This window comes from Giraffa tippelskirchi, chromosome 1 (genome assembly GCF_054371585.1).
Source record: "Giraffa tippelskirchi isolate mGirTip1 chromosome 1, T2T-mGirTip1v1.2.pri, whole genome shotgun sequence".
In the NCBI taxonomy this organism is placed as follows: domain Eukaryota; kingdom Metazoa; phylum Chordata; class Mammalia; order Artiodactyla; family Giraffidae; genus Giraffa; species Giraffa tippelskirchi.
This window is the reverse complement of record NC_137275.1, coordinates 165,355,891-165,381,702: the sequence shown is the minus strand read 5'-3', so window position 1 is coordinate 165,381,702 and position 25,812 is coordinate 165,355,891. Positions and strand designations below refer to the sequence as shown.

The 25,812-nt window shown below is 42.2% G+C and overlaps 1 protein-coding gene and 1 long non-coding RNA gene across 21 annotated transcripts in view; one reads left to right on the top strand and one right to left on the bottom strand.

Moving 5' to 3' along the window:
• Positions 1-25,812, top strand: part of TRPM3 (transient receptor potential cation channel subfamily M member 3) — an 885,588-nt gene that overhangs the window by 791,816 nt on the left and 67,960 nt on the right. For 8 of the 20 annotated variants that reach the window (XM_081505047.1, XM_081505037.1, XM_081505081.1 and 5 more), the window contains 8 exons: positions 3,783-3,818; positions 3,974-4,114; positions 5,472-5,501; positions 6,280-6,569; positions 7,206-7,434; positions 9,716-9,883; positions 14,719-14,859; positions 21,479-21,607. In XM_081505047.1, the coding sequence (XP_081361173.1) occupies positions 3,783-3,818; positions 3,974-4,114; positions 5,472-5,501; positions 6,280-6,569; positions 7,206-7,434; positions 9,716-9,883; positions 14,719-14,859; positions 21,479-21,607 (1,164 nt within the window). The remainder of the gene's footprint in view (positions 1-3,782; positions 3,819-3,973; positions 4,115-5,471; positions 5,502-6,279; positions 6,570-7,205; positions 7,435-9,715; positions 9,884-14,718; positions 14,860-21,478; positions 21,608-25,812) is intronic. The other 12 variants (XM_081505094.1, XM_081505085.1, XM_081505070.1 and 9 more) reach the window with 3 other exon arrangements.
• Positions 1,668-20,796, bottom strand: LOC145511581 (uncharacterized). The gene is made up of 3 exons (XR_014057964.1): positions 20,626-20,796; positions 5,732-5,976; positions 1,668-4,258 (listed from the first exon to the last, which is right to left on the bottom strand). It is a non-coding gene; the product is annotated as an uncharacterized LOC145511581 (long non-coding RNA).

Genomic DNA, 25,812 nt, shown 5'->3' with positions numbered 1-25,812 from the left:
TTTGCCGGATTTTAAAGCAAAAGCATTTCAGACACACTTTGGTAAAGAAAGGATGTTTTCATAACTCCATCTGCTAAATTTATGCAAATTTACCGAAGCATTCTTAATTTTTAAAAGAATGGTTGCCCAGTCTGCTGCCATGCCACACATTGAGGGAGTGTCCTCTTTTCCCATGAATTTTCACCAGGATGGTCTTTTCCCCGTTCTCTCTTAGTAAATCTGACAATCAGCTGTCATTTTATACCTTGCATATATCAGAAGGAAACAGTATACTTTGAAGGCTTGTTATGAGTTTCAAAGAAAAAAAGTTTCTGAAACAGCTGAAATCTGATAGTGATATCATGAATTGACATCTGAAAAATAGAGTGCATTTAGAAAAGCATATCTAATAAATGAATTCAAATTATTCTTTTAATTAAAAGACATCCTTAGGCATGGCACGGATTAAAATTTAGCTTCAGAGTCATGGCTAAAGGCATGAAAAAAGACATTTTCAAGTTGTCAAATTTACCTATCCATGGATCAAAACCTGTCTATTTTACTCTCTGGATCAAATTATTTGAATCCTATGGCTTGCTATGTGTTGTTAAGGCATGAAACGGGAAATAAGTGTTCAGGTTTTATCAGTTATCAAAGTAATTACCAAAAAGGGGGAGCAGGGAATAACAGAAACAGCAGGCACAATGAATATTACTCCAGTATACCGACTTCCTGCTTGAAAAGGAACCGAGCAAAGGAAGACTCCTCCAGAGGTTTTTGGACATTACCTGTGGAACACGAGATGGCATCTTTTTCTACTTTTTTTTTTTTTCAAAAAGGAAGTGGATGTTATGAGTACAACTGCATCCCTACCTAATCATTTACCCTCCCTTTACTCTAAGCCTCCATCTCTACTAACCAAACTCCAGGGATTATTGGAAACTGCATCAACTCTGCAAGCTCTGGACAGGTCTTTGCCCAGTGACCTGGCAGCAGAGATATAAGAGCAGCCTGCCAGGTAGTGATCAAACAACTGAACCTTTAGAAATAGGACCTTGAAGTAACTGTGTCCACATTGCCTGTTTTCAGAGCGCAAACTGAACCAAGTACAGAGAGAGACCCCTCATTGCTTTGGGTTAGGTGACCATCGCCCTCTTGTGGTCAAACAGAATTCAGGCCTAGTTCCTTTCAGGCCATCACTCAAAGCTCGGTAACCCAGGATAGTCACAGAATCTTTTCTCCTGCTTCAGACCAGACTGTACAAAAATCACTCTGAAATAATCAAGCTTTATATAAGAAGTCTTTAGGAAAAGTAGATTCCATCACCTATTTTGGTAGTAAGTAAACCTATCAGCCCTTTATGAATTTGCATGAAATTCTGCAAAACATCACCAATGTTTATAGAACATTTGCAAAAAATGTTGCCCCTTAAAATTTTTTATTTATTTTGAATTTTACTATTATCTCTTTCCTGACAACCCACTCTTACATCTCAAAAGCATAAATATCATCATTCAGTACTGGTCTTCAGGCAATATTGATTCTTGTTCTTAGAATTCAAACTGATGTTCACACATGGTTTCTCAAAAGAAAATATATACGTAGTAGGCTCACTATTACCCACATTTTAAATTTAGAAAATTATTACAAAGTTTAAAAATAGGCAAAAATTCATAGACTCACTGTGATTGTTGTTTGGTCGCATTACAATAAACCTTTATTGTGGCGGGGGGGGGGGTCCTGAAACCTGGCACTTGGGCATTACAGACCATAAAGCACATGTAGTTCAGCCCCTTTTACTGGGAAGAAAACTGAGGCCTTGAAGGAAAGTGGATGATTTGTGAAGGATGGACAGAATCCAGAGCAGTTGACATGCAGCCAGTGCTCTTTCCCCTGCCAGCCTCACAGTGCCAAGGAAAATAGCACAGATGGGGTGAGCCTCCTCTGCAAGTCACCCTTGTAGGAGCCAAATGCACAGGAGATGAGGCTGACCCACACACGCCCAAAGCAGCTCTGGGACACTGCTAATAATAGCCTCGCATGACTGTCCAGTAAGAGCGAGACAATATGGACACTGCAGTCTTGTTAACCTGCCCAAAATAATGGAGAAAAAGGGTTGCACAGGTAATATTCTTAAATTCAGTTTAGCACTTATGGAAAGGACTATACATGAAAAGTTACTATTTTAAATCTTTCTCTAAGTTCTGTTTTAAAGGAACCAGATGATTTGGTCTTTCTTGATAGCCTGAGGGTAGCTAGAGCTTTCCCACCCAGGAATAACTCATAGACTGTGGCTAATTAGTTGTTCCTGAGAATATAATACTGAAGAACCCCAATTGAGACTTGATCCCAAATACATTGATTAATTTCAATGTTTTACTTATTCACATTTTTACCCCTCTTCCCCCAAAATATCTTGAATGCCTACCATATACCAGGCATTGGGAATGTGAAGATAAATAAGACAATTAAAAATAGGAAGTTATAGGTTTGATGGTAGAATACAGTTGGCCACCTCTGATTCTGAATCCCTTTCAGATGATTGCTCTTGCCCATAGGAAAGCTGAGTAAGGATAACTGAGACCCACCTTCATAAGCTAATTTCCTAGTGACAATGATTATCTTCTTTCACTTTGAATTTCCCAATGCTGCTGTGTAACCCCATCTGAACTTTACGTAGTAGACTCAGAATCACCTGGACAGCTCATAAAGTGCATAGCATCTCATACTTGAAGCAGGAAAGGGTTCAGACTTTGCAGTGTCATCACATTTCCCAGGTGGTTCAGATGCCACAAGGATAGAAAACTACCACTACTGCTATGAGCCATTTCCATGAAGTGGCAGGAATTTCACATAGCATACTGAATGGATCCTCCATTAAAGACAAATCCCAAAGTGGATGCAGTCCTCTGGTCCCTCCAAAATATATCTAAGAATACAGTGTGCCAGGCTCCCTACACATATGGCACCTCTACCATTCATGGTACAGAGCACACTTCTGCACCAGGGAACTAAACCTTTCAGATAGTGAGATTTGATCAGCTGTACCCTTTGGAACTCACTGTGAGCTCAGAATTTCCCACAAACAGCAAATTCTTCCTTCACCTAACAAAGCAAAGATTTTCCTCAGGCTACATAGAGGTCCCTTTTGAAGTAGAAACCAATAATGAGGAGATAATAATAATAACTCTTCTGTTTTTGCATCAATATGTACAACATTAAACTTACACCATAGCTCTAGATCTTTAAGAAGCACTATTCTCTGAAAGAAAAATATGAAAAACCTCTTTAATTTTGGAGAAATAAATATTCTATTGATAAAACTTCTCTTATTTCACCCCTCTTTCTTCTTTAAACACAAGTGATGTTCATAAAGGTCTTTGTCATAACATCCATCATGCTCTCCTTTTATTAAAAAGGTACCAATTTTTTAAAAATTGTTAATAGAAGTTTTGTATAAAGGCTATTCAAGCTCTCAGAATATTTCACCTGATGCAGTCCCTGGTAATAACAACTACTTTCTGGAAGGAGTCTTCACTTAGTGAGTGAGCATAAAGAAATAAATGATCAGCAGGAGGCCGGTAACAGGCCTGGATCCGAGGCAGAGCAGTCAGGGGGTCTGGGGGAGCATCTGGGAACCTGGTTCCTTAGTGGCTGGGAGTGGTAGAATTTGCCATGTGTGTTTCTTTCTGCTACACTGGTGTTTTTTTCTCCCCAGCTGAAGACTTGAATAAATATTTTGATTTTCTGTTATTGCCGACGATTACTGCATCTTCTTATTTAACTTATGTCTTCTTTCCAAGCGAGAATATCCAGGTTTCGGTTGGATCTATTTTAAGGTGAATTGATTAACCAGCATAATAATACATTCATATGTTTCTTTTTAATTATTATTATTATTTTAGTCTAAAATAGTTACAGAACACACGGAGTAGAATCCCTAGTAAACCCTGCTCTCTCTCGGATGTGTGTGTGTTCCGTTCTTCCCTGGTAGGGGAACCTGCCCCCAGACTACAGAATCAGCCTGATCGATATTGGCCTGGTGATCGAGTACCTGATGGGAGGGGCTTATCGCTGCAACTACACGCGCAAGCGCTTCCGGACGCTCTACCACAATCTCTTTGGCCCAAAGAGGGTGAGACTGGCTGCAATTCCATTTCCTGGATTCTGGGGAGGTCTAGGATGCAGTAGATTTGGAATGTGGCTGCTTCCTTGTCTGCAAGGGGGAAATCAGATAAGAAAGCAGCTGTCCTGCCTCTTCTTCCCTCTGCCATGAAATCTGTTTAAAAAAGAAAAAGAAAAAAAAAATGTACGGAGTGTTACACTTCTTTCTTTTCCTCACTAGGTCCAATTCAAATCAGAAATTGGCATTGAAAGTGAACCTTTTTTAGCTTTTATACATGCTGTAAATTGAGATGACATGCTCAACTTCTAAATAAGTGTTTTGGTACATTAAAAAAGTAGTTTTTTCATTTAAAAAAGTAAACCTTAATGATCAGAGAATAGTAATTATATTCAAATAATCAGATGGTAAAGAATGTGCCTGCAGTGTGGGAGACCTGGACTCGATCCCTGTGTTGAGAAGATCCCCTGGAGGGGGACATGGCAACCCACTCTAGTATTCTTGCCTGAAGAATCCCCATGGACAGAGGAGCCTGGCAGGCTACAGTCCATGGGGTCACAAAGAGTTGGATACGACTGAGTGACTAAGCACAGCACACAGCACAATCTTACCTACTTTATCAGCATTCAAGATTTTTGGTCTTGGGATCTATCTGTACCTTTAAAAATTATTGAGGACTCCCAGCAAAGCTTTTTATCTCTATGAGTTCTATTTAGCTCTATAATTTGCCGAGATGCCTTCTCTTCCATCTTGGTCTGCACCTGTTTTGCACATTCCCAGTGTGACTAGTGGTGCTGCTATGTGTGCTTACACTTTCCGTGTCACTGAGTGCCCTTTGCCCTCAACAAATGTCCCTCTGGCCCCATTCACCCTTGCTCTACTGGTCAGCAGCAAAGAGAGATAGCCAGCATGAATCATCTCACCATATAGTATTTCTGAATAATACCCCAAGTCTCCATATTATAGCGGCCTTTCAGAGGTTTGAGGAGCATCTCACAGTTTGATTGAATGTCTCATTGTTCACTCAAGTGCTTGATGTCTAGGAGATGTTGACCAAGCAGGATGGTTTTAGGAAGATGGAAAAAATCTTGGTATATAAAAGAGATTATAAACCTGCAGGGCCTACCCTTTAGGCAATCTCATTATACCTCTCCAGTTTCCTAATTTTCGGTAATTCACTAAAGTCACTAAATTCGTAATTCTCTTAGAATTTCAATAAAGAGCTTCCCCTATGGTGTTTTATTTAGTGAAATGAATAAATGCTATACGGTACAATAGATTTGTTCCATTACCTGTTTAAAATACATTAGGATTCTTTTCTTACCTCTATAAAAAAGATCTAACTTTGTGCATAACATTTTTTTAACAGCCCAAAGCCTTGAAACTGTTGGGAATGGAGGTAAGTGTTTGCTCAAATTATTAGTGCCAGTTATTTATTCTCTTTATTACATGTTTTAAATATATATATATTAAGTTCATTTCAGTGGTAGGACTGAGTACATGTTTCTAAAATAAGGAAGTGACATTTTTCCCAGTGTCAAGGGGGTAGATCACAGTAGCTTTGAAAATTCTATCATGAGGTTATATTAGCATTGCAAACAAAAAATAAATCATATTTGAAATACTAACTTGAAAACCAAGAGAGCATATAGGTGAAATCTACTCATAGGTGCTTATGAATGGCAACAGACCCAAAGGCCAGAAATTCTTCACAAATGCATCTAATGAAGTATGCAGAAACTCGAGATAGAGTATCTGTCTCCCATCTTCTGTTCATGTGGTTATTATCCTATATCCAATTGCAAGTATAGGATGTCCTTGTCCTTTCAGCAGAAAGGGTAATGCTGTCCATCACGAGGTACAAATGATCCTACCTATAGAGGAAAAGAATAGATGAAAGTTTTTTTTTTTTTTAATTCCATTGAAAAAGACTTTTTTAAAATTAAAGTCTAACACTGATGTGTTCTCATAGGACTGTGTTTCTGCATTTATTATAGCTTGTTTTAAAGTTAGGCATGCATGAACTTGTGAGTTCTTTTAGAATAGAAGCTAGGATAGTTCATTTCTTTCTGTATCTATCCCAGGGCTGGGCTAGTAGTAGATACACAGGAACTATTTACTGAATTGATTGGATTCATTTCTAACTCCATCTGTATGTTTTTTCCCTAAAATTACAGGATGATGTTCCCTTGAGGCGAGGAAGAAAGACAACCAAGAAGCGTGAAGAAGAGGTGGACATTGACTTGGATGACCCTGAGATCAACCACTTCCCTTTCCCTTTTCATGAACTGATGGTGTGGGCCGTCCTGATGAAGCGGCAGAAGATGGCCCTGTTCTTCTGGCAGCATGGCGAGGAGGCCATGGCCAAGGCCCTGGTGGCCTGTAAGCTCTGCAAAGCCATGGCCCATGAGGCTTCTGAGAACGACATGGTAGATGACATCTCTCAGGAGCTGAACCACAACTCCAGGTTGGACAGTCCAGCAAATGGGGTGGTCAGGGGAAGAGAAGGGAAGATGGGCCCCAAACACTGGTTGTCTGAGCTACCCAGTACATTAAGAGGAGGCAGTATCGGCCCAATGGGGCACACAGAAGATGGACACAGACAGTTAACATCTATGGTACACAGTGCTAGATACAGAGGTACACACAGATGCATAGATTTCGTTTCACCCTCTCAACTGTCCCAAGACGTAAGTCCCCTTAAAATACATACTTTACACCTACAGAAAATGAGACTGAGAATTTATGTAACTTGTCCAAGATCACACACTTGTGGTTGACAAGGCTTAACTATGAACTGAGGTCTGTTGCATTTAAGAAGATACACTGTACTCTGATTTGTGGATCTGCCTCAGCCATCCATATGCCTTGAATTTGGGGCCCAGAGTGCAGGGATCATGACTAATTTGACTTACACCCCCATTTCTAAACTCCATATCTGGCACACAGTAGATGCTTAATGGTGTTGGCTGGGTGGATGAATGAACAGACTAGACCCCATAAGGAACAACTAAACCACACATGGCTTGGTCATTGGGTTGCCACTTCATCATCTAAGTCTCCAAGATTGCCAAAAGACAGCTCCTCATGTTCTCTCTTTCAGGGACTTTGGCCAGCTGGCCGTGGAGCTCCTGGACCAGTCCTACAAGCAGGATGAGCAGCTGGCCATGAAACTGCTGACATATGAACTGAAGAACTGGAGCAATGCCACGTGCCTGCAGCTTGCGGTAGCTGCCAAGCACCGTGACTTCATCGCGCACACGTGCAGCCAGATGTTGCTCACAGACATGTGGATGGGTCGGCTCCGGATGCGCAAGAACTCAGGACTCAAGGTCAGTGCTCCCAGAAGGCTCTGTTGGCTATGAGGACCAGGGGGTTGGTGGGAGTTTTCCAAGCCAAATCTGCAATGGCAGTACGATCCTCTTAACACAGGAGGGGACTTCTAAGCCCCAATTATGCATCAGAATCTTCTGTATAATGGGGCTTTTGTAAAATACGGAAATGAGGGCCAACCTCAAATTCTGCTAAATCAGAACATCTAGGTAGGACTTCCTGCCAGTCCAGTGGTTAGGACTCCACGCTTCCACTGCAGGGGGCACAGGTTTGATCCCTTGTTGGAAAACTAAGATCCCGCTGGCCGTGTGGCCAGACCAAGAGGAAAAAACAAAAAAAGAGCCTCTAGAGATGGCATGCATAGACAGTAATATTTCTCAGAAGACCCAAAGGTGACGGTCACACACCGGTACCATAGGAGGTACAGTTTGCTCTGTCACAAGCCATGCTACACCAGGAGACACTTACCTAGACAACCTTTTACCTCCATGCAAGCCTGAACACCTGGCCCTTCCTTGGCACCATATCATAAAGAGACACTGGCTCCTATCAGCTAAACTTAAGAAATTTTTTAAATGAAATAAAAATGAGATAGATTTATATGTAAAGATGTTGCCAGATAATCCTGATCTATTCTTCAGTGAAGACAAACAAGTTGCAGACCAATATGTAGCCTGAGACCATTTTTTGTTGTTTTTTAAAGTACATGTACGTGTATAGTTCTATCCGTATAAATTCATATTTTTAAAAAACCAAAAGGATACACAGTAAACTTTTTGTAGTGCTTATCCCTGGGGTTGAAAATACAAGAAATAGGATAATCAGTGGCTTTTGACTTTTTTATGTTTTCTTCTGTGTTTTACAAGGAAAACATTAAACTGAAAGAGTTTTTTAAAAGACAAAATGGGGAAAGGAGGAGATTGAAAGAATGTTTAAAAATACTTTATTTGCTTAGTTTGTAGCTGTTGCAACTGAAACCAGCCAGGCTTATATTGACCTAGAACAACCTGATCTAGGTGACTCTGAGGTCAGCCCAAAACAAAAGGGCCACCAAACCAGAGCAATCTGCTGACGCCACCCTGATAGAACCAGCACCTCTCCCCAACTCCACCCTGTCTGTGGGCTCTTGGCCCAGAGTCACAGAAGGGTTCCATGAAGTGGGTCATGGGCATTCCAGCACCACACTGCAAACAATGCCAAAACTGGCTCTCGACTCTGAGGACAGGGTGTCATGTCCCCTGAAGGCTGCCAGGCCTGCCACCTGAGCCTTCCTAGGCCTGCCAGGCACCCTGAGGCAGGGTCACCAGTCTCCCGTTTCCCTTAGCTGCTCTCGGGTCCCTGGGCACTGAAGCACAGGCTGTCCTTGCCTCCTTACTTGAGGATCACTTTTACTTGCCCTTCAGGACCTCTCTTAGCCTGTCATGTTGGTACGCTTTCTTCAAGGAGGGTTGTACTCAGAAGCTTGTACATAAACCATTTGGGGATTGAGGGAAGAGATGGGAGAAGATTTAGGGAGCACAAATCAGGTGTCAGAAACTTGGTCCCGGGAAACAATGAGGTTCTGGATCTCTCATGTGGTTGGTAGTGAAACACAGTGCTGGGCCTCCTGGGGCATGGTGCAGGGGGCTTCTCATAGTGATATAGAGCCTGTGTATATATGTATATATGTGTGTGTGTGTGTGTGTGTGTGTGTGTGTGTGTGTTTCTGCTGGATAATACGAAATGCTGAGGGATGCTAAAATGAATAACATGTTTTCTTACACAGATTTTCTTGAGGTCAACTTAGGACAGTATTTTTTACAGAGATAACCAGATAATACATAATCAGTTCCACATGGCATGTTAGTAAATAAATGCCAGTGGACATACATATGAATTGATTTCACAAAGCTAAGTGCTATCATGTCACTAACTGGGAATCTGAATTTTTTCCTATATTTGCCTTGGGTAGGGTCTTTTTCCTCAGTTTCCCCTGTGCAAAGTAGGTGTTATTTGGGTAAGATGTATTTGAGTAAGATGCTTTGTTTTGCCAAGATCAGACTGAGCTACTGTGAGTTAACAGTTAACAGCTCCCAGTCATGTGGGCAGAAGGAACTCTCTTGCATGGATGTGCTTAGTTATTCAGATATGCAGGTCCTCACTCTGGGCACACCCAACACTCCTACCCCCACACATGCACACAAACACAGACCCCACACCCCAGGTATTCTGATTCTAAGCAACCACCCTTATCTAATCCTTTAAATGTGATTATTATTATTATCATTATTATTACTTTAGGTAATTCTGGGAATTCTACTTCCTCCTTCAATTCTCAGCTTGGAGTTCAAGAACAAAGATGACATGCCCTATATGACTCAGGCCCAGGAAATCCACCTCCAAGAGAAGGAGCAAGAAGAACCAGAGAAGCCCACGAAGGAAAAAGACGAAGAGGACATGGAACTGACAGTAAGAAAACGCTATGCAGTTATTGTAGGAGGGGCGAACCACTAACCCACCTCTCCCGTGGATATGACTTAAGATTTAGTAACTCTTGAGGTTACCTTCCCACCAGTTACTTCCATTTAAGTATTGAGACCAGGGTATTATAAAAGTGTCTTCTCGGGGGCTTCTTGCTGGTTCAGTGGCAGGTTCAATCCCTGGTTGGGGGACTAAGATCCCACATGCTGTGTGCTATGCACCCTCCTCACCCCCCAAAAAACTGTCCTCTCTATGCACAAGTAACTAAAGGGACTAATTCTAATCCTTTGGCCAGGATAAGTGGCACTCAGCAACCCAGTGAAATTCAAAAGCAAGACACTCTGAATTTTCCAACTAGGCAATACTTTATAAACAACCAGGTAATGTGGCAGTCTTAGCACATGAAGAGGAAAGGGAATCTGATTTGGGAGCAGTTGGCTCCACTGAGCTGAAACTGTTGTGCTGATCAGAAGCTAAGCCTTTATCTGTCTTCGAGGTCAGGCTCACAAATGCAGGACTAATTGAATTTTGAGGTTTGTATGGAAGGCTTTTATTAGCCCTTCCTGGTATAATTATAGAGCATGGATCCTTTGTTCTGTAGGGGGATTGGGGGCAGCTGGGCATGGGACAGCTTCCCACAACTCTAACTGGAGAGCAGTGTGACTGCCACTGGATTGTATTCAAAGTCTAAAAATATCACAGGCTGTTAAAGGGACAAACAAGGCTCCGGAGCTTTGGTGACATAAGGCAACAACTCCTTAGAACTTCCTGGATATCCCCCAGCCTCCCCATCACTCTGACCAGTGACCGTGATGAGCCAGAAGAAGTTGTTTGGGGAGAAAATAAAAACTGGTTTTGTTCAGGTGATAAAGGCCTTTGCATTATTATCCTTATGGGAACACCCTGTGAATTGTTTTTCCTCCAGATAAGTGCCATTTCCTTCCAGCAGGTCCTTCTTAAAGATCTATTCGTAGGCACATTCTCTGCCCCAAGTACAACAGTGTATAAGCATCGGGCCACAGCTTTTCACTCACTGAGTTGAAGTCCAATGTTTGCTTTCAGTTTCAGGATCCTTCTATAAATCAGTGGAGGCATCTGCTTCCCTCTATGTTAGGATCAAATGACTGTCTTCCCTAAAGATCTGACCTTAATTTTGGCCTCTGAACCCCTTCAAGTATAGGAAATCATATTTTGATCATTAGCAGAAACATTGGTGGTAGTAATATTGAATCTTTATTAAATACTTCAGCAGAATCCTGCCCTATCACCTACTCACTATAGGACCTCAGGCACAGTTTCTTAACCTCTAATATGAGAATAACAACATTATTATTATTATTATTAATAGCTCACAGGTACATGTAAACAATGTGAAAAGCTTACATGTAACTAATGTATACTTGTACCTATCATGAGATAAATGTTTGTTAATGTTGTTATAATGGTGTTAAATGCTTTACTTACACTTACTCATGGAATCCTCAAAGCAAGTTTGCAAGGTAGGTACTATTGTTATACCATTTTACAGATGAGGAAGCTGAGATTCAAGATAGGTTAGGTGGCCCAAGGTTATCCACCTAATTAGTTCCAAAGCCAGGATTAGAACCCAGACATGCAGACTCCACTGGCCACACTTTTACCTGATAAAGCTAAGGGATGCAAGGAGTTTCTTCCTAGTCGCAAATGTAGGAGCTCAGCTGGTTTGGTCTGCCATGTAGTAAAGAGAATCCAACAGGGATGCGTGGGCCTCCTATGTCAAGTTTGACATGGCCTTGACTTTGGCGTATATCCTAGGAGGGCTCAAAGTAGGAAACTAGGAAGGTAGTCAGAAGTTAAAGCAGTATTCTTTCTGATTGGGTCTCAAGGAGGAAAACAAAGCGGCAGCTCCCTCTCCTGCTCTGTTCAGAGTTTTGAGGATCTGATGTTTCAAGAAGCCACAATGAAAGGTACATCTCTGGACTGAGAGCAAATTTTGCTCCCCAGAGAATAGCCGCTGCTGTTGCCTACTGAGAACCCAAGTAGAAGACACCACAGTAGCATTAATGCCTGAGCTGGTTCTCCACAGGCTAAAACAGCAGGGAGAATGAAAGGAAGGAAGGGACTAATGGGCTGGCAAAATCAGAGTTGGACAGCACCTTTTTTTAATGTGGTGCTTCTTTAGACTCTAATGACAAGTTCTGTTACTGCTGGACCACTGGTCTCAGCTCACTCTGAACAGAATTGGAAAATGCAACTTGTTGACCACTCCACTCCCTTCATTGGACTGATATTTGAGCTTCTGTGTTAAACCGATATATCCTCTCTTGGAATAGAACATTTTCCCTTGGCCCTTCCAAAGCTGTACATGAAATATCAGCCTCAGTTTGCTTCAGTTTAGTAGCCTTCAATAGCTTAGTTCACCTCAAAGGATCTTTCCCAGACTTGACATTTGTGTCCAGCCAGCAAAGATTCTGAAATCCGTGTTGTGCAGTCTTGTCTGTATTTGACCCTGTTGCAATCTGCTTTAAGAAATGTAGCCAAAGGAAATGTTTGACTACTGGAAAAAGAAATCAACAAAATCAACAAGTTAAGCTGCTTAGGCTGGAATTAATGAAATGCCAAAAGTGCTTTACTTAAACCATGAAGGACAGGCCTCTTAGAAATGCACTCACTTTGAAATATTTTTGAATATTTAAGGCAAAATAGATTGTTCTGTTTTTCATTTTGTTTTACTTGCCTTTCCAGGTAAGTGTCTTGAATTTTGCCTAATAAAGTCTCAACACATCCAGAGACCAAGGGCATTGTTGTAACTGTTGAAAAACCCACTGTCCCTAGAGTTTACCCCAAGATGCTATTCTCTGAGATGCCTAAAACCCTCCAAGCTGCCTTTACTCTCATCTAAGTGTCTACCCAAATGATCCTGTATTTTTGAGCATATAAATAAACAAGAAGTAGGATAGTTGTGTTACATAGATTATAAATTATAGAAGGCAAATATCATGTACCTTTAGAGTTTCTTGAGGTTAATGGTCGATATTTATAGAACCCTATTGCTGTCTAGTATCTATCATGAAGATTGATTCAGCTCACTGATCAAAATAAATACTTAGATAGGCCATAGTATGGGATCTTACTTATTCATTAGTTCAAGGTACTTTTCCAGCCAGAGGGTCAATAAAGGAATGGAAATTACCCTCTCCTGTAATTCTCTGGTCACAGGTAAATCATTTTTGATTGTTACATATTTAAGTAAAGTGGATATTTGATGTAATGACAGAAATAGTTGAAACTAATAGTTCATATTGTGGGTAAGGTGGTTTGAAGCCAGAATTACCTATTGGTTGTCTCTGTTACCAACTTCAGGCTAAATTATTTTGGTGAGTAGATCTTCAACTTTAAACCCTTCTTCCTAGTACTTTTTCTTCTCCCAAGCCCTTGTCAGTCTCTGAGTAGTTGTAAAATTCTACCCTGTTCTCACAGTTAATAAAAATTTCCTTTGCCAAACATTGTAGAACTAACCTTGCTTAGAACAACATAGAAAAAATTAAAGCCAAGAAATTATGGTGTAATAGATCCCTAATATCACACTTTTTCTGGTGAGAGATCCCAACTAGATCATTTCAGTCAAGAGAATCTGAGATAGTCTTATTTGACTTTAAAGATCAGCTAATATTTACTGGGGCTTTCCTGATGGCTCAGTGGTAAAGAATCTGCCTGCCAATATAAGAGATGTGGATTTGATCCCTGGGTCGAGAAGATCCCCTGGAGAAGGAAATAGCCACCCACTCCAATATTCTTGCCTTGGAAATCCCATGGACAGAGGAACCTGGCAGGCTACAGTCCATGGGGTCACAAAAAAGTCAGACATGTCTTAGCGACTAAACAATAACAATATTTACTGAGCACTTATTAAATGCCAGGTGCTGATTGATTTGTAGACCAACCCTTTATCAGGTATTATTACTACCCTTATTTTACAGTTAAAGAAACTAAATCTCAGAGAGGTTAACATAATTTGCCCAATGTGCCACAGATGCTAAGTGTCCAGATTAGGACCAATCTTCTTTCTGAATGTCTGCCTTTTCTCAAGTTCTGCCTTTTTTGTGATGTTTAATCACTGTTGTTCCTGCTGCTGTCAATAGTGAGAAGGAAATAATTGATTTGAGGAAATCTGCAACAACTTAAGAATGAGGGCCTTTTCAAGTCAGGCCTGACTTCTAGTCCCGTCTGGTTGACTCTCCCATGCAGAGGAATGCAGCGTGCCCAGGAATCACCAAACTAAGGCTTCGCAAGGTTTGAAATCAGGAAACCAAGGCATATGCCTAAAAGTTGAGTAGATGCTCCTAACCTAAGCTCAGGCACTTCAGATACCTAAACCTCTTGAATATCCATAACCTTTGGACAAATAAGGCATCACTAGTCTAAGGTACCCTTGACTTAAGAGTCATTAGCAAGAGTAGAGAACCCATACCTGCCTGTCTCATGATAAAGGACAAAAAGGGGTTGGGAGGAATGAGAGGTTTCTGGTCTTTCAAGGTTATGCTCTTTCAGTCTCTCAGAACTTTGGGTATCTTCCAACACCTCATCTTCCAGAGGTTCCAGGGAAGAAGAGACAAGAAAAATCAAGAAATATCCCTAAGGCCTTCCATCCAAGGCAAAGTGTGTACAGATTCTATGTATAACGCAAATGCACACCTAGGGAAGGCACAATCTCCAAATCTCTGAGGACCCTGAACAAAGCTCTCAGGTTCTGTGAACACACTTTCCCATCTGTAAAATGAGCGTGCTGAACTACCTGCTCTCCAAAACCCTGCTGTGATGCTATGGGTCCTCTTCCACCGCAGGCCATGTTGGGAAGAAACAACGGGGAGTCCTCCAGGAAGAAGGATGAAGAAGAAGTTCAGAGCAGACACCGGTTAATCCCCCTGGGCAGAAAAATCTATGAATTCTACAATGCACCCATTGTGAAGTTCTGGTTCTACACTGTAAGCACCTTTCCTTTTCTCTTTTTTAATGGATGGCCACAAAGAGCCAATGTCAGTTTCTCACGCACCTGGGTGGTTTCTTCTGCGAGTCATAATATAAGGACCACACAGACAGGAATAACAGTTCTATGACCTTGACACAGACAGGAATAACAGTTCTATGACCTTGCTTTTTCCTATAGCTTTGCAAGATTTGTGGAGCTTGTGAGGCAGCTTCCACAGTTTCTACATTTCTCCTCCTAGCAGAAAATGAAGGAAATGGTAAAAGAGCTAACAGAAATAGAGATGAGATGAATGTGAGTCGTGTCTAGAAGGAAAATAGAGGTCCTTTTCCAAAATGTTTCCATGTTCTGGATGGATGAGTGCTGGATCAGAGTTGCCCATTTTAGATGTCAATCCTGCTTTTTGGGGGACAGTTGGTGGGCTGAGCAGAGTGTTAGAAGGTAAACTACCAAAGATGGGGATCAGAAGTGTGTAATTGCTTCCAATATAATACATCATCAAACAACCCTTCTTGCTCTGACACAAACAACATGCAAACAAAACAGCAAAAAACATGTAAAGAAACCTACAATCACAGCAAATACTGTCCAGTAACCATACCCTACAAATATTTTCTGCCCACAAGGTGAAAGATTATCCCTGAAATATTCTGATAGGGGAGAAATGGCCTGACTGCTAGTTTTCTGCCTCTGTTTTTCATGATATTTTAAGCTTAAGGAAAGTTTTGAGCCAGGTCATTTCTGCTGCTCTCCAGCCGCTGTGGAGTGGTGCCAGATCAAAAGTAGTACATCTGCATTTTTGGCCTTTCTCACAACCAGCTACACATCAGTCACTTGAGTCAGCGGCAGGATAATCCGAGTCTGAGGCCGAGATGACGCAAATGACTAGATGAGGTCCTTTTTGTGTGGTCCTGTGTGCTGACGCTCAATGATGGCTTTAAGCCAGGCTTTTCCAACCTCATCACTATTGACATTTGGGGCAGAATAATTCTTTGTTAAGGAGGGCTGCCCTGTGCATTGCAACATGCAGAGCAGCCATCCTGGCCTCTGTCCACTAGGTGCCAGGAGCAGTCTCCAACCCCAAATGTGATAAACATACTGTCTGAGACATTGCCAGATGTCTCCTCGTGGAGTAAACGGCACACGTTGAAAATCACTGCTTTAAAGTATAGCCTTAAAAGAGGATGAGAAATTATTAAATATAAATAAAGTAAAAAGAAGTAAAAATTTTAATTTATTAACATTAAAAAAAGAAAAATATTCTCCCTCTGCCAAAAAAATAACTAAGGCATGCAAAAATCATTTCTATTTATATATTGCATGCAGATATTTGTTGTTTTCTGACAACCAGTGGCAAGCATGGATTTTGCAGTCAGGCAGCCTAAGTAGAAATCCTGTCTGGGCCTCTTTATTATCGTGTGACCTTAAGCAATTTACTTTAACACTCTGTTCCCAGTTTTCTTAAGATGAGGATAATAATAGTACCTACTTTATAAGGATTGGTAAAGATTAAATGTTAAAATATGTAAAGCACTTAGAACAGTGCCTGGAACACATTAAGCATAAGATAAATGTAACTTGTTATTCCTAGGCTAGACCAATTGCAGAACAACAGTGTTTTATTCATCCATCCACTCAACAATGATAGACTATCGTTTATTTATAGTCATTTATCTCACTCTGCTAGGTGCTTTATATATACTTTTCCTAAACTAACAGCTTTATCAAGATAATGTTTTTTATGGTATTTTATGCCCAGGTCTGCCCTTTCTCTTATATTAGACTGCTTTAATTGTCTCAGCCTAGGTCAGAATTTGGCAAATCACAGCTCACGGGTCAAATCCAGCCCACTGCCCATTATTGTGGCCCGTGAGCTAAGAGTGTTTTTTACATTTTTAAAGAGTTGAAATAAAACCAATTGAAGATGAATTTGTCACACATGAAATTCACATGTAATTCATATGTCCATAGATAAAGTTTTACTGGGACACAACCCAACCCATTCATTTATCTGTAATCTGGCTGCTTTTATGCTCCAACTGTTGAGTTGGTCACTTGCGATAGAGACCATTTGACCTGCAAAAACCTTAAACTATCTTAACTGTCTGGTCCATTACAAAAAATGTTTACAGATTCCTTTTCTAGAGCATAAAAGAAGCCAATAGAAGTAGTAGTTTCAGGAATTATCTATCACCTGTACAAATAGAGTATGTGATTCTTTCATCCTTCTGAGTCATCTTTTTTTCTCTTGTGTTCTGTATTAATTTTACTTCCTTGATTTTTCTAGTTCCCTTCATGTAGCTGAGGCAGTTTGTTAGCCACGAATGTTTATAGATCACAAATGTCCTGGCCAATGGTTCTGAGCCTTGGCTATACACTAGAATCACCTGGAGTGCTAAGAAAAAAAAAACACCTGGGTTCTGTTGTAATCTATATTTTAAAAGATTCACGGGTTCTTTTTCCTGGAGATTCTAATGTTATTGGTCTGGGGCACAGCCTAGACATCAGGATATTTCAAAGCTCCCAAGTAGTTGTAATGAGTAGCCAGCTGAGTTTTCAGCCTGGTATTTCTAAAACTTCCATGGTGATAAAGGATTGTGTTAGAAATGGAAATTCCTGACCCTATCATAGCCCCACTAAATGAATCTCCCGGGAGGAGCCTGAGAGGCAGTTTAAGTTCTCAGGTGAGTCTTGTGGTCTGGGAAGCATAGGGCACACTGCTTTCCTTGTACAGTATAATGCAGGTTGTGCAGCTACCTCTTTGAGAAGTTGGGGAGGGCATGTGTCCAGCTCCTTTCTTCATGGCTGACTGGATTACCCTACATATACCCCTTAGACCAATGCTCCAGTTGTGTCCAATTGTGTTTCCACAATGATTTCCAGAAATCCATGTGCACTGACAAAGCGCAGGCCTCAAGGAAGCAAGTGCAGGTGTGGAGTGTCAATCTTTAAAATCCCCAGAGATGCTGACCAGTAAAATGCAGCTTTAAATCAAAGGGCCCATTTGCTTTGGTTTTTTGTCTGTAAGAGTAGTTCCCACCCCAATTTCCAAAAGTATCCCGTTCTACATTCCCAAGGTTCTGAAAGGTAAGGCACACCTCACTTCCACATAGCGTCAGTTCCCCATCTTAGCAAGTTTCCAGAGAGCAGCTTGAGTCCTCTTCTGTTTCAGCTGGCTCCCAGACTGGCTTGTGTGAGAGCCTGTTCCTAGGGCCCAGTTGGAGAGGACACCAGTTCAAGGTACCAGTGGTGCCAGGTCAGAGGGCTCCGCTGTGCTCTGGGCTTCTCCAACAGGAGCAGACTCCTTCATCTGCAGACAGCATGCAGCCCTTCCACACTCCTGTGGCAGTAGAAAAAGGCCCGGGAGGAAGGGAGGAATGGCCAAGCCCCACCAGGGAGCCCCAGGCAGCTTCAGCAGGCTTTGGTTGCTTGCTTTTCATACTTTAGGAATCACACATCTTGGTTAATGGAAAATTTATAAAAATACATAAGTAAATAAACAGATTCTTTTTTTTTTCCGTTTTTTTTTTTAATAAATTTATTTATTTTAGTTGGGGGCTAATTACTTTACAATATTGTAGTGGTTTTTGCCATACATTATCATATGTGAAACAGAACACCACTCCAGGTTCGATGAATAAACAGATTCTTAAAGGATTCCCACTAACCTAAGAATCATAAGGTTATGTTTCTTTTCAAAACTCTGGAATTCTACACACAGCCTGTTAAAGCTTACAGGATATATGCAAGTATGTATATATATGAATATATATCCACACATACACCCACAACCACTAAACCATGTCCTGTTAGGGTAATGTTCAGCAAGGCCCCATGAATGTTAGCGAGTTCTAAGATAGGTTGTTTCTAAGACAGCAGCCAGTCCTCTACTGTATCATTGAAACATGTTCAAAGCCCTATTTTTGGAAGTCCATATTTTGAGAGTTGTCCCCAAATAGTATATTGTAGCTTGATAATGGAAAGGAAAGCATTGTAGAGTAGTTATGATTTAAAAAATAGGCAGGAGCTAAAACAGAAGGTCCTGGAGGAAGCATAAGCAATGAGGTCAATTTAAAAAAGAAAAAAGAACAGAGGTATGAATAATGAACAGGGGTAAAAAGGAAGGACTGAAGTAAGCAGAGGTAAGAATAGAAGTTTCTTGAAAATAGAGGTGTATAATAATGTCAGCCACCATTCATTGGGCTGTGTCAGGAGAGAGATGCATATTCCGGTCTCCCTGTCCTTCCAAAAGCTCTGCAGGGTCAGTTGCAAATATCTCCATTTCACAAAAGGAGGCCCAGGCAGACGAAGTGATTTGCACAAAAAGATACAGCTGAGTGGAGGATTTTTAAATCCAAGTGTCACTGATTTTCATCTACATTCTTTCTACCAAACACAAGTCCTTCTGCCAAACAAGTACACTGTACCTGTATTTACAGGACAGAGGCAGATTGAAGGAGTTATTTAAGTACTAAAATGAAGAGGTTCTGGAAGAATTGTGTGTGTGTCACTGGGCCTACTTGTGACAAGAGAAGATAATGGTTTGGAAAGTTTTGCAATGAAGTAAGTAAAATGACAAAACCTGGGTGGTAAACAAGGCCCACCAGAAGCAGTGGAAGTTGATCCAACAAGGAGAAAGAAGCAACTAAAAAGAGAAGGGTTTCAGGTCAGAAGGAGGCTGAGAGTATATTTTAGCATTTAACCATTAAAGCCTTTTCCTTGTGTTTTGTAAAATACAGAACTCACAGGGACTAGAGAGTGGATGCCAATACATAATGGTAAACAGGAACCGTATAAAACAAATTACACCTTAAACACCATCCTATACCGTTTCACATTGAATAGACAAGATTCTTTTCAGGTGAGGTTTTCACAGTGTGCTAATGATCTCAACGTGGGTGGGGTAGGAACTAAGGCGTGGTTATAAAGAGTGGTCCTTGGAGGGGGTGGGTGTACAGGAGCGAATCTCGCAAGAAGAGAAGGAGCTCTGCTGACTCTTCAGCATTTGTTCAGCTGCCCTCTCACTTTCATACACGATCTCCAACATGTATATGCATATGCTGGCCCTTCAAGAGATGAGAAATTAAATAGCTGTGTCTGTAAATCCCTCAACGTAACAGGGTCTCAGAAAATGTCTATAAGTCTGATTCAGAATCTATGTATTCATTTGTTTTTAAAAAGGAAAGGGAAGGAGGGGGAAGAAAGAAAAAGGAGGAAGATGAAAAAGAAAGAAGGGGAGACAAAAGAAAAAGGGGAAGGAATAAAACACGGAAAAAAGAAAGGGGGGAAGGAAAAAAGGAAAGGGGAGGAGGAAAAAGTAAAGAGGACGGGAAAAAAGGAAGGGGTGAAGAGAAAAAAAGGGGGGGAAGGAAAGAAAAAAGAGGTCTATTAGGAGAGAAAGCAGTGTTTTTCTAGCTCTGCAGGGCTGCCTGTACCCCTGTGTCCCCAGCCAGGCTGCATGTTTTTCCACCTTCTAAGCAGCCTCCAGGGCTCCAGAATCACCCTGTACCTCCAGAATTCTCAAGGTCTCAGTCCTTTTGTCCACACCGTATCCTATTCTTTGCTAAGCTCCGAAGAGTGCAGAGTTGAATTACTCAGTTCCTATTCACAGCCCCTGAGGCCCCTAAAGCTAGCAAGTAACTTGAAGCCTCACCTCGAAAAGCCTTAGCTTCTTTGCCACTGCCCACCCTAGAATGAATTTTTTCCTCAGCCTCTTATGTAAGAGCGTCACCAGCCCTCCTTCTCTCCACTCATCTAGACATACCTGAGTCCTCCAGAGACAGTCACCAAACCTGAACCCTGAGGAGTATTCCTGGGACACGCTGCCACTCAGCCGGTTCCATCAGGGTTCAGCCTCCAGCGTTAGTGCCTCATGAGAATTCAATCTCACTCCAAGTCACAGTCAGCCTCGCAGACTCATTCTTTCCTATAAATTGCTTGTCTTCTCTTGTTTTGTTTCAAAGAAGGAGAAACCAGGAAGGACTATCCTAGCTTGGATAGGGCAGGAAACTCGTGCCAGGGATGAGGTAAAACCCTCCCAGGGTACTGTCAAGCCAAGCACATTAAGATAGGAGGGGAAAAAAAGTTAACACAGAAGAGAATTAAAGTGGGGCTCCAAGGAAGTCCGGGCTATTTTTATGTTGTTTCGACCAGTTTACAAGTATAGCATGTGTCTGCCTTTCCTTCTTATAGACATTTAATCTACCTGGCATTCTTCAGGCAAAAAATTCACTGTGCTATCCTCATTCAAGGACCCAAGCCTCATATACAAGCAAGAGCAGTCCCTGAGAGAAGAGGCTCCCTTTTTAGCCAAGAAGACTCCAGAAATGGGGTAATCGCAAAACAAAACTGTGCATCTTGACACATTGGTACAAGCAGAATGTGGGGACCTGAGACATGCAAGGTTCAAAAGGATGATTGAATATCAGTTATTTCGAATATTATAGTCTTTTAAAATTCTTCCGATAGTTTAGCGCCTAGCAGTTCATTTCATCATTTCATCGTGAATAACTAGTCCTGCCTGCTGACCTTGCTGTGTCCTGCTGCACAGTGTCCTTGCCCGAGGGCAGGGCTCCCGGGTCTTGGCAGCCAGAGCACTGTATTGTGTTTCCTTACAGCTGGCGTACATCGGATACTTGATGCTGTTCAACTATATCGTGCTAGTGAAGATGGAGCGCTGGCCTTCTACCCAGGAATGGATCGTCATTTCCTATATTTTCACCCTGGGAATAGAAAAGATGAGAGAGGTAACCACTTTCCTAAAAGAAAACAGAGGAGAAAGACAGTGGTTAGTTACCTCTATGAATGGAGGAGAGTAAGGAAGGTTGGGGTCCAAATTAAGCCGGAAACGATTTCTCGACTGCTGCCACAGAAATAAGGGACTTGGTTTCGACCACTACAGACAAACCTGGGAGGCTTCAGTGTGTGTTTATAGATTGTCACTTCACGTATGCTTGGGATCTATATTTTCTGGAGCATCACTGTTGCTCCAAGAAACCTCCAGTTGTCTTCAACACTGTTTACACCTCTCTTTCCTCATCTTCATAAATGTGACTTTTACATTTTTTTCTACTTAAAAAAAAATTGTTTATAATCTTTGAATTTTCCACTTTTAATTCCCATTGCAACCCCTTACTCTGGGTCTTTTTGGACCCACTCTACCAATACCTATGATTCTGCAAATGCATTTCAGCAGCTCCAGGAGGAACTATGCCTTTGTTAATTTATTCCCTGGCTTATTCCTTCTCAACATTTATTATCCCCTTGCTGGGCAATAGCCTCTCTACCAGCCCTCGGCAAAATGAGCATATTTCTTGTCCTTCAGGTTGAGGGTGTGGGTCTCTCTCTTCTCTCCCTCACCCCATCGCATTAAAGAAGCCATCAAAATGCCACCCTCATGTGACGTACTTGAATTCAAGGCTAACCTTAGGTCATCAGATTCAGAGCCTTGTTATAAAGGCTCTTGTTATAAAGGCTCATTTGTTATAAAATGCAGTCAAGCAGTAGTCCACCAGAGGGCTCTGCAACCCTGCCCAACAGGCTCCCAGAGCTGGTTCCCAAGTCCACAGGGATGGCAGGCTTGTGCAGTGTGATTCCTCTGCATTTCCCCATGAAACTAGTCAGCTGGAGAGGCTTTTTCTGGAAGAATTACTCCTTGTCAAGTCCACTGCATTCTCAAGAGCTCTGCTTGCTGTACTATAGTCAGTGGGAAAATATATTTGGCTCCATAGAAAAAATAATTCTTACAAACCCACAAATTCAAACCCCTTGCCTTCATTACTGCTGCTTGCTGCTAAATTGCTTCAGTTGTTCCGACTCTTTGTGACCCCGTGGACTGTAGCCTGCCAGGCTCCTGTGTCCATGGAATTCTCCAGGCAAGAATACTGGAGGGGGTTGCCATGCCTCCTTCAGGGGCTCTTCCCAACCCAGGGATTGAACCCATATCTGTTATGTCTCCTGCATTGGCAGGTGGGTTCATTACCACTAGGGCCACCTGGGAAGTCCCTGCCTTCATTACTAAGTCAGGTTAAAAGGGCGTTACTATCAGGGCTAAAATGTTCTCCTCCAAGAAAAAGTAGGATCATTTTAAAAAATATGTATAAATAGTTAAGAGCCCTTCCCTTGGGTTTTTAAACTACCTTGGAATATTTAAATTCTAGCCATCAAGCCCCCATTTTGAGAGTCCCATTTTATAAGGAGCAGGATTGTTGTTGTTGTTAATGGATGCCTGTCTACACTCAGGCTTTCTTATTCATAATGCCTTCCACTTCCTGACCAGTGTTATGTATTCCCCATTTGTAAACTGAAAACAGTAATAAATTCGCTGTGGTCTTTGTGTAGCTCTCTGAGAACTGAGGCTGCTACTGCTAAGGGCTCTGTTGCTGTGAAGTGCCAGCTCGATGGCTTTGTGATTTAAAGCCTTAGATGCATATTCCTTCCCCATGATAAGCAGAAAAGGGAAAGGCTAGAGCAGGGAGACTGGAATCTCTCCAGGGACTAGACTGGAAGAAGACAGGGAGCAGTCTGTACTCCACGGACTCTTCTGGAAGAAGCTGCCAAGCCGGCGGGCTGCCAGGAATCTCCAGGCTGGCTATCCATTTCTCCTGAGGCGGCATATAACAGCAGGGAGGGCAGAGCCTGGAGCCCAGGGTCAGCAGGGGGTCAACCAAGAGCCCTTGTTTCCGAGGCAGCTGTGGGACGGAGGCACTGGCCACCTAAGTATCTGACCTTTTCCTCTTCGGCCCTGTGAGGTTGCCCCTCGCCCCATAGGCTTGAATCCATTAAAGAAAAGCTCAGGCACCAAGGGTCCCGCCTTGTGCCCCGTCACAGTCAGCACGTGGGCCCTGCAGACCTCAGACGCAAGAGCCTGGAAACAGGGAAAGTCTGTAGGCTTCTGCGCCTCCAGGGACCTACAAGAAGGGCTTTGTGGTTTCACGTTCTGCCAACCCCTTCCCGGCACCACATTCTTCTGTGCAGAGTCAGCCCAGCAAGCCGGGTGATCCCGTAACAGCACGTAACTGCTGCGCTGTGTGGGTGCCCATCCTCCCCATTTGGGGCCTCCTCCAGCCACTTGTAAGGTAGATGACACGGCTGTGAAAGTGTCCCTCTCCACAGCTGTGGGAACTAAGACTCGGGGATTGAGCAAATTTTCTGCATCCCACAGCTATAAAAGAGAGCTGGGTCTTAAACCAGACTGACCCGGCCCTAGGCCCACCCTGCCCCTGGTTACAAACTGGGATGCTCCCTGGATCCCAGGGATCCTAAGAGAGGCCTCACCTCATGCACTCTCCTTTTTTCTGTTTCTATGTTGAGATTTCACAAAGATACTTTCACTATTTTTTAAAAAATATTTTGCTACAAACCTTAGGAGAGTGTGGGCCAAGGGTTAGAGAAACTCTTAAGACATTCCCGAACCCCTTAGGACACCTACAGGAGCGCACACACTGATTTTGCCTAGTTAGGATGGAGGTGGGGTGGGGAGCCATCAGGACAACAGCTGCAACAGGAATTCCTCAAGGGCAGGACAGTGGCTCCCAACCTGTGGTCACCAGCATGACCTGGGAGCTTTTAGAAATGTAAATCCTCAGGCCTGGGATCAGGCATGTTAAAGCAGAAACTCCAAGGGTGGGGCTCAGTCAACTGCCTTCACCAGCCCTCCAGGTGATTCCAATGCATGCTGAGGGCTAGGGTTTAGGAATACAGTACTAGAAGAATGAAGCTACCAGGTAGCTCCTGGTATCTTGCTCAGCCTTCCAAGCTCCAGTCCTGACTTACTAAGACCACCCTTCCTTACACTTCAGGCCAAGGCAAGCTACTAAAGTCATTGTGAAGATTCAGATCAATAGCTGCAGATTAAACCTGTCCCATCTTTGCACTCCCTTCTTTGAGAGATCCTGAACTGGGAAAGGGGTGGGTCATGGCTTGAAAAGGTGGAAACCTCAGAGGTAAACACAAATGATTCATGAAGGTAGCCCTGCTACGTAGCTTCACGAGGTTCCTCACACCCTGTGGTACAGAATGGGTGGCAACTCCTGCTATCCAGCTCTGCATTTCATAGAGTGTAGAGCAGCAAAAAGTCCCCTCTGGATTTAAGATAAATCAGAATACCACCCAGTAGTTAGGATATACAAGGGAGTGGATAGTTACTATGGGGTATCTGTGCAACAATCAATTAGGCAGTCAACAATTATTTCTTGAGTGTCTCTTATGTAGCAGGCCCTAGGGAACAAAGGGTCTGTCCTCAAAGTTTATAGTTATAGATGAGAGGAGAGATCAATGGATATTGAGAGGAATGCATGGATAGATGATAGCTAGTTAGCTAGACTAGCATATATGTACACACATACATACACATGTATGAGGAAGGTTTTCAACGTGTGAAAAATATCTTCAAAAAATAAATAGGATAATTGACTTGGGGATGTGGAGACCACTGCAAGGAGGGTGGTCAAGAAAGTTCTTCTAGGAGGGGGAAATATGAGTGGAGACCTTGAGTATAAGCTCTCACCAGACATGTAAAAATCAGGGAGAAGAAAATACCCAACAGAAGGAACAAGTGCAAATGTCCTGAATATAGAATGGATTTGTTATCTTAAGAGCAGACCATGACGGCCTCAGAGTAGGCAACAGGGAGAATATGGTGGGGTGTTAAATGAGGCCACCATAAGGAATTTGGATCTTTCTGTGTTTGTAATGGAAGCCATCAAAAGGCTTAAGTATTCAGTTATCACAATTTGCTCTAGTTTTGCTGTTATTCACCCATCTCTCATGTCTCTCTTTTTCTTTTAAATTGAGGCTAATTCACCTGTAAGAAAATGAACAACTCATAAGGCTACAGCTTGATGCATTTTTACCTACCTATACAAGTGTGTAATCACCACCCAGATCATGGCTTAGGCTTTTAAAGATCTTTCTGTGTGCTGCTCAGAGACTGGCTAGGCAACAGTGATGG